General features: G+C 49.4%; 1 protein-coding gene across 2 annotated transcripts in view; it reads right to left on the reverse strand.

Moving 5' to 3' along the window:
• The window catches only part of PRKCH (protein kinase C eta), a 211,658-nt gene that overhangs the window by 93,030 nt on the left and 106,127 nt on the right, over positions 1-12,501 (reverse strand). For both annotated transcript variants that reach the window (XM_019518374.1, XM_019518373.1), the window contains exons 8-9: positions 7,646-7,789; positions 6,657-6,830 (exon numbers count right to left, since the gene is read on the reverse strand). In XM_019518374.1, the coding sequence (XP_019373919.1) occupies positions 6,657-6,830; positions 7,646-7,789 (318 nt within the window). The remainder of the gene's footprint in view (positions 1-6,656; positions 6,831-7,645; positions 7,790-12,501) is intronic.

Consider the following 12,501-nt stretch of genomic DNA (forward strand, 5'->3'; position numbering starts at 1 on the left):
GTCAATAAACCTTTCTTACCTTTCTACCCTCAACCATACGCTCAATCCTGAACCCTCCACAGGCGGCTGGGACATCTGGTTCAAAAATGTGGACACCACATATGCTAGGCACATTAGGGGACTGAACAGCTTCCTCATGAGATGCCTGCACAAGATCCTCAAAATAAAGTGGGAAGACAAAATGCCAAAGACAGAGGTGCTAGAGCAGGCAGGACTGACACACTCAGAGACGGTAGATCAAGAAGAGGAGGTTGTGATGGCTCAGTCTTGTCAGGAGAATAGGAGACAGTATTCCCAAGAATATTTTGTACAGTGAGATTCAAGAGAGCTCTAGAAAGTGGGGTTGCCTTTTACAGCAGTACCATGATGAGTGCAAAAATGCTTTGAGGTCATTCCACATGAATGTAGAAAGCTGGGAGGAGCGCGCAGGATCCCATCCAATCTGGAGCGAACATCTGGCACAGGGTGCAGCTCAACATGAAGCAGCTTTGATCCAGAGGATGGAAGCAATGCGAGAAAGAAGGAAACAGCGAGCTATAAACTTGGACTCCAATTCAAACAGCACGTGGATCTGTGAAACTTGTAACAAGCTGTGTCATTCTCGAACTGGGCTTGTCAGCCACAAGTGGATTCATCAGGCACCCGACTAGACCTCTCATGCATACATCATGATCCAGAGGATCAACAGATGTCTAAAAAAACCTCTAACCCTCTAACTCACTGGAGACCAACCTTTTTGGCAGGCATACCACAAATTATCCCTGCATTCTCTCTGACTGCCACGCTGATCCTCTTCCCCTGCCCACCTGGTTGCCCTGCTTTTGGCTCCCTTCCCTATGCTTCTTGCCTGATCTTCTGCTTTACTTTCTGCTTCCTGCCTGATGCTCCTTGTCCAATCTGCTGCTGTTTTCTGCTCCCTGCCTCATCTGCCACTGCGCTGCCTGCCCCCTCCCTGGTGTGCCATGTGCCACATGGGTGTTAACCATTTCCCTTGTGGCACACAGGCTGCAGATTGGCAACACTTGCTTTAATATATTTAGAAAGTCACACAGGTTGAGTACAGTCCTATCTGCTTAAATACATGGGAGACTGTAACATGGCAATCATGTTAACTTGGACAAACCATTTCAAATACTATGGGAGCCAGCAAAGGCAGAGGTAAATTTCCCACTGTGTTTAGTCATTTTAGTGGTACGACTAAATTGGTGCCTTTGAAGGGGACAGAAGTCTATCCCCTGGCTTTTCAAAATGGCACCAATTCTGTGATTAGCATTTCTGGAATTCCTGAATTCCCTTGGCTCCAGCATTATGTGCTGCCATGATTTGAGAAGGGTGCACGTAAAAGAAAGCCAAGCCCTGTTGCCAAGATCTCGCATCTCGTTATTTCTGGAATGGCACGTGCAAGGTTCTTTGTTTCAGCAGCACAGGCCACAGATTCACAGAACATCAATCCATGGGTAACCAGATTCCCAGGCCCCTGCTAATGAGGACAGTGCCTGAAATAAACTTCTCTTGAGGACAGTCCAGTAAAACCATTCTGTGGTCATTTGGGGGCAGGCATGAAGGCAGTGGAAGCAAAACCTAGCAGGGGTTAAGTGCTCCATTTAAGACTATATGTTTGGTAGCCACATTGGTATGAGACAAAAGGAAATGCAAAAATCTAAAACTCTTGGTTCAGAGATGATACCTTTTATTACACCAACTGAGAAATTGCAAAAAACATATCTATTTCTGCAAAGCTTTCAGGCTCACATGCCCTTCACCAGGCTCAGGAAACGTTAAAATTTATTTTCTACATATGGGTACTTTTTACCATCTTTAACTTTCCCTGAGCCTGATGAATGGCATGTGAGCCCAAATATCTTTTTCTATAAGTTTTCGGACTCACATGCCGTTCATCAGGCTCAGGGAAAGAAAAAGATATATTTTTTTTGCAATTTCTCCATTGGTCTAATAAAAGGTATCATCTCCAAGAAATGTCAAACCAAGAGTTCAACATTTTTGCATTTTCGTTTAAGGCTGTTTACATGGGGAGGAAATCTCTTCAGTCTCTATTTGTTCCTAAGCACAGGAGTCAGAGTCAAGAATTAAAATCAACTCTCTCTACAAGAAGAATGGTTCTCAGCCTCTGAGGTCCTGGTTAGGGCAAAAGTATTTATAAAAATACACCAGGATGAAAAAGCCAGTTGTAATAAATCACTGTCGAATCCTTCAGGTACACTCTCTCTCATTCTTCCTTATACTGGGCCCACTGCTGTGGTATCTAATGACCGGACACTATAAATCAGCACAGAAACATGAATATTCTTTAGGGATCATAAACCCTAGGAGCTAGCACCCTATGATGCCCTATATGATTACCTCCAGGCCAGCTACAGGACCAGTCAACATACTCTAGGATGGTTACCAAAGCTAGGGGATAATCTCCTATAATGTCCTATAGGAAGGATGGACAAACTGTGGCTGATGAGCTACATGTAGCTCCTGGGTGGTGTGAATGCAACTCTTTGAGAAAACAGTTTAACACCAAATTAGTATTTGAGCCAGGGCACTGTGTCTAAATCACTGACTCCAGAATCTGTTTTATGCCCTGAAGCTTTCAGCTGCATCAACATCTTGAAGGATTAGGAAGTCTGGCCACCCTTGTTCTACAAAAAGGTTCAAACAGGAAAGGTAAGTGGATGAGTTTCACCTACAAGTGCTCATCACATACAGATTAAAAAAAAATGTGACCAGCATCAGCAATACTGGCATGAAGGGTGAGCTCTGAAGAGCAGTCATCCACATAGGACAAAGTCTCAACACCCACTGAAACCCACCCAATGAAAAGAAGACCAAGGCTTTTTCCCCATCTCCCAAACCCATACGAAATGAATTTGGAGATTACATTTAGAAAAGCCACCCCACTTCCATCAGCCGGGGGGAACTACAACATGCAGGAAGCAGGCAGGGAGCCTACCATGCAGGGTTTCCCCTGTAGTTATTTCCCGACTGGACACGTGACTAACCATGACTTGGAGGACATGCTTGCCATGTCTGCCATCTAGTGGCAAGAACATGCTTTTTTACATGGTAAGAAGATTAGCTGAGGGTGAGTCAAGGCCAGTCCATGACTGGAAACTGAACTGGACCCTTCAGGAGCATTATTACTGATAACTCAGTACCCACGTAGAAGCCCTAAATACACACTACGCTCAACAGTGAACAAATCTTTTCTGAATAACGAATAATGTCATTCTAAACAAACACAGCTTTATTCATGTCACTTCTTAAGAAGAAGGCGAACAGAGAAGGTAATTAACCCCTGCACAGGGCACTGGCACAAACCCCTACATCCCTTTAGTCCCATTCAAATTCATCTTTAAAGACCTTAGCATCCTCTGCAAAGGAATGAACTCCCCTCGCACACAACACAATGCTAAGGGATTTTGTCCCTGCTGCAGGGAATGGACCCAACCACGCTCTCAACAGCTTAAATCTAGTGGGCTGGGATTAAAGTTGGTGTAGCAGGGCACTAGATTTAAGTGCCTGCTACTGGAGGCAGTGTGGCGAGCTCAGCTGCCAATCACCAGGGCAGCACAGGTGTGGGGTTGCCATGACAACCGGTCTGGTCATCTGACCAGAAGGGGGCAGGGCCTGGCCTTTATAAACAACATAGGCCGAGGCCAGAGTCCAGTCCCCCTCTGGCTGCCAAGGAAGATGGAGCTTGAGAAAACCCTGATGGGGAGGTATATGGAAGCAAGCCAGGTTGGCTAGGAATTTATGTTACAGCCCAGGGGTTTTGTGCTTATGGTTTTTTTTGTTGTGGCGTGAGAAGCGTGGTGTTACACTGGAGGACCGGGTGAGGCTGTAGGGGTGGAGGAGGCCTCAGTAGGAGCCCCCCAGTGAGGTGGGGGTACTCCGAGCGCCAGGGAGGGCGCTGTAGTGGGCGCGAGAAGCGCGAGTAGGAGCCTGGTGCGGGCTATGCGGGCACGGGAAAGAGACCCCGGTGTGGGCTACGCGAGCACAGGCAAGAGGCCCAGTGGGCAAGGATGTGAGAAGCGCAAGGGTGCGAGAAGCACTGTAGGCCCAGGGGGCAAGGGCGCGGGAAGCGTGGCGCGAGAAGCGCGAGGATGCGAGAAGCACTGTAGGCCCGGTGGGCAAGGGCGCAAGAAGCACAAGGGTGCGAGGAGCACTGTAGGCCCAGCAGGCAAGGGCGCGAGAAGCACAGCGCAAGACACACGAGCAGCAGGGCACGAGAAGCGCGAGAGGCGCGAGAAGCACGAGCAGGAGGGTGCGAGAGGCGCAGCATCAGGCACCGTGTCAGGGAAGGAGAAAGGCAGCCTCCCTACTAGGAGCCAAACGTCAAAGACGTGGCGGGCAAGTGATCGAGGGTGCAGGAAACCTGGTCTGGCACGGTACGCAGGGGCATGAAGGGAGGTCACGGCACCCCCAAGGCCCCGCCCTGCCACAGTTGGCCATAACTTGGCCTGAGGACCATGAATCAGGATTAGCCACATTCATCAGAGAGGCAGAAAGTGTTGTTACACTGGATCTGCACTCAAAGAACTAACGTTTTCAGCCACTTCTGATCCTGTTTTAGAGCTGATCTTGTTTCAGACTGTGGTTTGCAGACCAGATCTAGCCCATGAGGCCCTGTCATCCAGCCCATGGGTCTCCTCACAAGCCCAGAAATCTGGCAGCAGGGGCGCAGCAATTAACACTGCCATGGCTCCCCAACAGGATGAATAACATGGCCCCATGTGCTATTATGTGCCAGCATGTGGTCGGCCTGGCATGAGAAATCGGGCCAGCAGATACAACCAGGCCAGCATGTCGGATAACACACGTGGGCTGACCCCACGCAACAACCCATGGATTGGGTCCATGGACTGGCCCCCGCACCATTCTTCTGGCCCATGGGGCCAGAGGTTTGAGCACCACTGCTGCAGAGGATCCATCAGCAAGATGGATCCTCTTGCAAGATGGGACCTTCAGCACAGAGGATTGATTCAGCCCGATCCAACCTGTCAAGTGACTGCATTCAGCTTAGGGCACAACAGCATCAGCAGGGGTGGGTGACAGGGGACCTGGCATGGACCCAGAAGGGTCCCCTTCCTCCCACATCCCTGCCACCTGAGCACCCCACTTGCCAGCCTGCTCTACTTTATTTTGGACCCCCATCCCCACTGACCTGTTACTGCAGCCACAGGTCCTTTCACCCTCACATTTGTTGCTTGCATCAGTTGGTGGCAACAGGAATTGGTGGAAAGAAATAAGAAGTGGCGGCAGCCAGGGTGGCTGCAGTAGGGACAGCAGCCCTCTGCACAGAGCAGGGAGGCCTGGGGTGGCAGAGGGCAGTGGGAAGTGGCAATCGGGTTACAAGCAGCAAGCTGCATTTGGACCCAGCTGCCTTATTTCAGCCCATGGCTCCTTCAAGCCTGAGACCCCCTGCTGCAGGTGCATGTGCCTTGATGATATGATGCAAAGGGAGATTTCATCCAATGTCCCTGGGTTTGTACTAGGGCTGCAGCTTGAACCTTGTCTTCATGGCCCACGTAAGCTCTATTAAAGGCTTCTCCTCCATTATGGAGCAGTAGCACCCAGGGGCCCCACCCCAGGCTGGCTTGGTTTGAAGCTGCTGGATGCACCACTCCATAAAGAACAGAAATTCATGCATCTGAGTGCTGTCAGGATACATTCTTCCCCCAAAGGACTGTTCTTGAGGGCTAGAGTTTCCAGGGATTCACCAAAAGCAGCAAAGTAATATGATTAAAAGACAATTTCTTCGGTTTCCCTCTGAGAAGGTGGCAGGATCCCTTGGCTCTCAGTGGAAGCCAGACTAATAATAGCTAGAGCGTAGCTGTCCTGGTTTGGAAGAGCTCCAGGGAAGGAAGGTGCTTGGGAACTCCACAAACAGGTTAGTCCAGCTCATTCAGGGGAGATTCACATAACATTAAAATCAAGGGAAAGCTTTCCAGGACAACAGAGTACATCTAATCAGGCCAAGCTAAAAACAGACCTCGGGAAAACCTTTACACATGCAACTTGAATGGCAATTAACTTGGATGAGCAGAAGTCTTATCTCAGTGCTTCACAGGTTCTTAAAGTGGAACAATGGATAAAAGTCTTTGGGGGGGGGGGGAGGGAAGAAACCCAATGTCTGCTTTCAGCCCTAAATGACAAAGGCTAGAAACAGACCTTGGGTTTTGGGGCAAAGCTTTTTATTCTGGGAGCCTACAGAGCCTGGGTAGGAGCCCATTTTTCCATGAGAAAGCACTCCCCCCCACCTCTGCAACATGAGCTATCCTGTTGATTGTATCTGCGATGGATAAATCCTGTCCTGGACCTGTCAGATCCCAGGACAATTAGATCGGGGATAAACCTGACATCATTTTTTAGCCATGGACACTGCTTCCAGGAAGGGTAGCACCGCCTGCCTTGCTGTTGCTGAGTTTTGGTGAAAAGATTCAGAATTTTGCAATGCTGATCCTGGGGAGGGGGGTCTGGCTGGCACGACTGCCCTGCCCTCATTCCTGTCTGCTGTATTTCCTGTCTCAAAGCCTACAGCATGTTTTAAGAGAGTGCATACATGGATACTTTGGTAGTGAAGGGAAAACCTCCAAAAGCATTAGAGCTGCCCATGGCAGAGGTGGAGGAGGCCAGACTGCACATACCGGGGTTTGGAAGCAGCAGTAAAGCTGGGTGAGGAATGGGTGGTTCCTTGCCAATGACAGGATGCGTTTCTCCGTCATGGTACACTCCACGTCGTCGTCCTGCAGAATGACGTCCTTCTTCAGCACTTTCACTGCATACAGCTGACTGGTCTCCTTTATTTTGGCAAGCATTACCTATAGTAACCAGGAGAATAAATCACACATGGGCTAAATCTGATCTTTCTCCCTATGCTGCAGCTGAAAGGACATGGTGGCCTCTTCTGTACCACCTCCAGTTAGACAAGCAGCAGCATATCTTCATAGTATGTTGGGATGTGCTATACAATCTGTGTGGCTGCCGTGTCAGGACGTACAGTGCCATTAGTGTGGACATCTACTGTGCACCCGGATGCCAGCAGCAGCCAGCCTGAGGCATCAGAGATAGGATAAGGCCAAACTACACCTTGGCTCAGCAAATGGAAACTTGCTAGGTTCCTGTACCAGCGTGAGCACGCGAATGTGTGCACCACACACACACAAAGCAATGCCTTTTTTCTCACCCTGCCGCATAGTTACAGCCTGGCCTTATGGGCGGTGATGTTCTGAAAGCACCACTTACACAATGGCCTGAAGGAAAAAAAGGCATGTGCGTGTTTCACGTGAAGATTAAGACTTTGCTTCCTTTACCAGAGATGTTTTACTTCCTCAAGGAAAAAAGGGATCATTTATTTGCATACAAATTTGGAGATGCTCCCTTGCAGGTAGTCATTGCTCTCTTGGCTGGGGTTGCTTGCCTTTGCTGTTAGACCCAATGGTCCAGTTCATGGGTGGTTTTTCATTCCCCACCCCACTGGAGGTGGCCTTTCTGTGTACCACATGGGCAACCAACCTGATGCTTGGTGATGCTCTTCATTTGGAGCCTGTACTGGCCTCCAGCCAAGTCCTTAGAGCAGAGGCCATGTGTCTAAGGGAGGCACCCCATTCCCAGAAGAGCCAGGAAGGACACTCACCTTCCCAAAGCTGCCCTTCCCCAGTACTCGGAGAAAGGTCAAATCTTTGATCCCGATTCTGCAAGTGGAACTTTGGCTCTTGCTTTTACTCTCTTTTTTACTTTCCTTTCCATGGTGCTTCAGTGTGGGCCTGGACACCAATTTCTGCGAAGAAAAGTCATTCTTAATTTGCCTAGGAACAGTATGTCGCCTCTGAAACACCCAGTTCCCCACCTGGGTATGCATGCTCTATATAGATGCATTGCATGGGGGCCAGTGTGAAAAAGGCATTGGGCACACCACCACTACAGGCTGTGTGTGAGACAAGCCCGCTTCGCCTCATCCAGCCATAAAAAACTCACATGAACAAATCTTGCTCTGGGTATTCGATCTTCTTTTTTGCAATTTGCCCAAATGCAAGAGCCATGCTTGCTCCCCTGCCTTTCAAAGGGGAAAGCTCACTGAGGCAACCTGGGAGTCTCCTACCTAGTTCACTGGGAATTTATAGGAACGTGAATCAAAATGGCTCCCTCGTACTTTACAGTCTGAACAGTATTGTGGTATCTCGAGTCCAAAAGATCTGGGCTTAGTCACATCCACTCCTCTGTCTCCTTCCATGCTTCTAACTACCTCCATCAAGCATTGAGTTACCTTATCTGTTAGACCAGGGGTGGGCAAAATGCAGCCCACCAGGCCATTCTATCCAGCCCACGGGGCATCTAAAAAATTTAGAAAATTAATATTTAGCTGCCCCTGACTACCTGTCATGTGACCCTCGATGGCTTGCCAAAACTCAGTAAATGGCCCTCCACCCAAAATAATTGCCCGCCCCTGCATTAGACCCTTTTTGATCGTGTCTCTTTAAAATCATAGGAAAATTAAGGGTGGAAGGGACATCAGGAGATCATCTAGTTCAGTCCGCTCTTACAAGCAGCATGATCCCTGTCTAAACCATCCTCAGCAAGAGTTTGTTTAATCTGCTCTTAATAACTCCCCAGGATGGGCATGCCACAACCTTTCTGGTTGTCTGGTCCAATTTCCAAAGCGTCACCACCCACACAGGAAAAAAGTATTCCTCCTACTCTCCAACCTCCATTTCCCTTGCTGCAGTCTAAAACCCTTGCTCCTTGTCCTGTCCCCTGCAGCCCTGTCACCACCCTCTTTACAACCACGCTTAAGAAACCCAAGGACGATTATCAACTTTCCATTCTGTCTTCTCCTTGCCAAACTAAATACTCCCAATCTTTGCAACCTTTTTTTTTTGTAAATCACATTTATCAGGCTCTAATAATTTTTTGGCGCTCTCTGCTGAACGTGTTCCAATTTGTCCCCATCTTTCTTGAAGTGCGGTACCCAAAACTGGACATGGTACTCCAGATGCCTCATCGGTGCTGAATACAGCAAGAGAATCACTTCTCTTAACTTGGAAGTGATACTCGTGTTAATACAACCCAGTCTGCTACTGGCCTTTATGGCAACAAGAGCATGCTCTAGGGTCCTATTCAGCTTATGGCCCACTGTGACCAATCAATTCATTTTATTACATTGCAGATTATTTCTCCAGTTTCTCAAGGTTATTCTGAACTTGAATACCACCCTCCAAAGTGTCAACATCTCTAGCCATCTTGGTGTCATCTGTAAGTCTGCTAAGTGCATTCAATCCCATCCCCTGCACATCCTCTGTGCATGAGGCAGCAGTAAGGGGCACAACCCTGCACCACCGCCTCTGCCCCACACACAGATCTAGGGGACGTGGATCACGGGAGTGTGTGCAGTGGTGGGGAGCTGGCTCTACCCCTAGGTGAGCTGTCTGCAGCCCCGTCCCACTCCCCACCAGGGCCCCGTGGATGCGCATTGTGGGCCCAGGTCCCATGCCCCACACACCGCCCAGCTAGGCAATCACTGCAGCCCTGCCCAACTTCCCACCCCCCCAGCTTACCTGTAGGAGCTGCTCTCCAGGCTGCCTGGTGGCCATGTGCATGCACATACATATGGCGCCCCTGGCCTGACCACCCTCCTCCCTCTCCCATAGCCCCTTGCAGGCTGGGACTCTGCCACCCTGCAGACAGCTCGTTGCAAAACTGCAAAATCCATGGGTTTTTCTGCTAAGGGAGGAAATCCACATTTTACTGCGCTAAGGGGGGAAATCCACATTTTACTCTGTTTTTCCATGGGAAACGGAAAACCCAGATCCCTGCTAATAAGAATGTCACAGGAGATGGTATCAAAAGCCTTGCTAAAATCAAAAGGCAGACAAGGTTCTTTAGGTGAATCTGATCTCTTTTATTAGACCAACTCAAATAGTTGGAAAAAACTCTTCTTTGCAAGCTTTCAGGTACAAATACCCTTCGCCAGGCTGAGGAAGTGTCTGAAGTTGGTCTGTGCTCTTCCTGGATGGAACAGTAAAGAAGCCAGAAGCCAGTAGGCATGCAAGAAAGCCAGTCAGTGAAAATGTAGACTGCAAAGAAGAATTTTTCCAACTATTTTAGTTGGTCTAATAAAAGAGATCGGATTTACCCACAGAATCTTGTCTGCCTATGCCCCTAGACCAACACACCTACAACCTACACCCTTGCTGAAGTCAAGACATCTCACATCTACCCTTTCCCCAGCCACAAAGCCCATCACCTTGTCATAGAAGGAGATGGGGTTAGTCAGGCTGGAAGGATTCCAGTTGTATTAACATGCATTGCTACAACCATCACCTGTGCAATAGCAAGCTCTAGTCACTGCCACGTGCTTTCTGTTTATGGTTTTACAGATGTTGGTGTGTACTTCACATACTAAAACCCTTACTCATTTCATGAGCCTGAGCCAAGTCATACAGATTTCTGGAGCTCCACCTTGCGACTGTTTCATGGCAAAGCACAAGCTGCATCTGCTGGGTAGGAGCCTACCTGACGCCGGGGCTGTGGGAATGGAAACTCCAGGCGTGCACAATGAAACAAAACCAGCTGGAACAGCTCCCAATACCCCTAACAACAGTTAAGCTCACAACAGTCTGATAACTTAATCGGCCTTAATCATAGCCCTCGGCTCATAAGCAATTAGGAAAGCCTGTGACAGATGAGGCTGCCAGTATTTTTTCTGGTTTCCCACACTTATGCTGGAAAGATTATACAAGTAACAAGTTGCCAGCACCCTGTTGTCTGCCTCTGTGTAGCTCAGAAAATAAATGGACCAGATTCCCAGCTAATGTCAAGCACAGCTGTAAGAACTGTAAAAACAATATACAGCAATGGAGCAAGCTGCCAAGGAGAGGGGGCAGAAACTCACTCCTTCTCTGCTCCTTTTTCATCCGTCTTTGTTTCTTACTTCTGCCTGTTGCAGAGCACTTGGGTGCCCTGCTCCTTTAAGGGTTGAAACTGCTGGGGAGAGAGCAGAGTCCCAGCTGCTGGTTACCAGGGCAACCAGAACACACCTGCCAGCAGTCAGCTGACCAGAAGGGGCAGGGCCTGGCTCATATATAAACTCCAAGGCTGAGGCCAGGAAGGGAGTTTGCTGCCAGCGGCCAAGTGGGAAGGAGCCTTCCTAGAAGGAGCTAGGGGAAGAGGCCTGAGGGCTAGTCTAGCTTCTGGGAAGGCTATTTGGGGAAGGAGGAGGCCTCACTGGGGGCCCACTGCAGCGTGGGTACCCCGGTGCCAGAGAAGGGGTGCAGAGACCCCATTGCCAGATAAGGGCGCGGTATTTGGGAGTGCATAGACCCCGGCACCAGAGAGGGTGTGGCACTAGGGGCACAGAGACAGGGCTGCGGAGAGCCCAGAGAGGACAAGGGGGCCAAATCCCAGCAAGGCCTAGACCGGACAATGTCAATGCCATCTGCGAGGCTTGGGGTGTGGTAAAGGGGCGGTTGGAGCCATGCATATAGCCCTTAAGGCTGGGGTGTCCTGGAACATCTATTTTGAAATGGGTTCAGGGAAGTCCATCAGGACTGTGCTCAAGTAGGCTTAAAGGCAGCCTCCCTACACATTACCATTACATCAAGACATGGTGTGTGAGAATAGAGGGTGCCCAGCAGTCTGTATTGGCATGGTCAAGGGGCCCTAGAGGTAACACGGTCATCCTCGAGGACCCCATCCTGTGACACTGCCCTACATGATGATTAAGTTGGTTTCATGGCTTTTGCTAATACGCAGGTAATCACTTTATATGTTGAAATATAATGCACCTTGTCATTTTTCTTCTCTTTTTCTTTTGGCCACAGCAAATAGATATATTTTCCTTCTTATTTTTGGACCAAATATTTAGGAATTGTAAACCTGAAGCAACCCAATGATAGGTCACCCAAGTGTCCACTCTTATCCTCTTAAAAAAATTGCAAACCCTTTAACTTCTAATAACTTCTTTGCCTCTGTCTTCCTCAGTAAGGACCAGAACTGCCACCTCCCTGCTGGGCCCCCTTTGGGCCCTGGGCGAGGCTCACCTAGGCCTAGAGTGAGTGAGGATTTAGTTAGGGAGCTTCTGGAGGGGCTGGACATTTTTAAGTCAGCTGGCCCGGATGATCTTCACCCTAGAGTCCTGAAGGAACTGGCTGGGGTCATTGCAAGTCCCCTGGCGCGGCTTTATGAACACTCGTGGTGCTCTGGAGAGGTGCCGGAGGACTGGAAGAGGGCCAACGTGGTTCCCATCTTCAAAAAGGGGAGGAAAGAGGACCCGGGGAACTACAGGCCAGTCAGCCTTACCTCGATCCTGGGCAAGCTGTTCGAGAAAATTATTCTGGCACACATCCAGGAGGGGCCAGCAGGGAACGGCATGCTCAGGGGCAACCAGCACGGGTTCATCAGCGGCAGGTCCTGTCAGACCAACCTGGTGGCCTTTTACGACCAGGTCACTAAATCATTGGATGCAGGGGTGGCAGTGGATATAGTTTTCCTAGA

The sequence above is a fragment of the Gavialis gangeticus genome, unplaced genomic scaffold, assembly GCF_001723915.1.
Source record: "Gavialis gangeticus isolate Ggan-Ray unplaced genomic scaffold, GavGan_comp1, whole genome shotgun sequence".
Classification (NCBI taxonomy): Eukaryota; Metazoa; Chordata; order Crocodylia; family Gavialidae; genus Gavialis; species Gavialis gangeticus.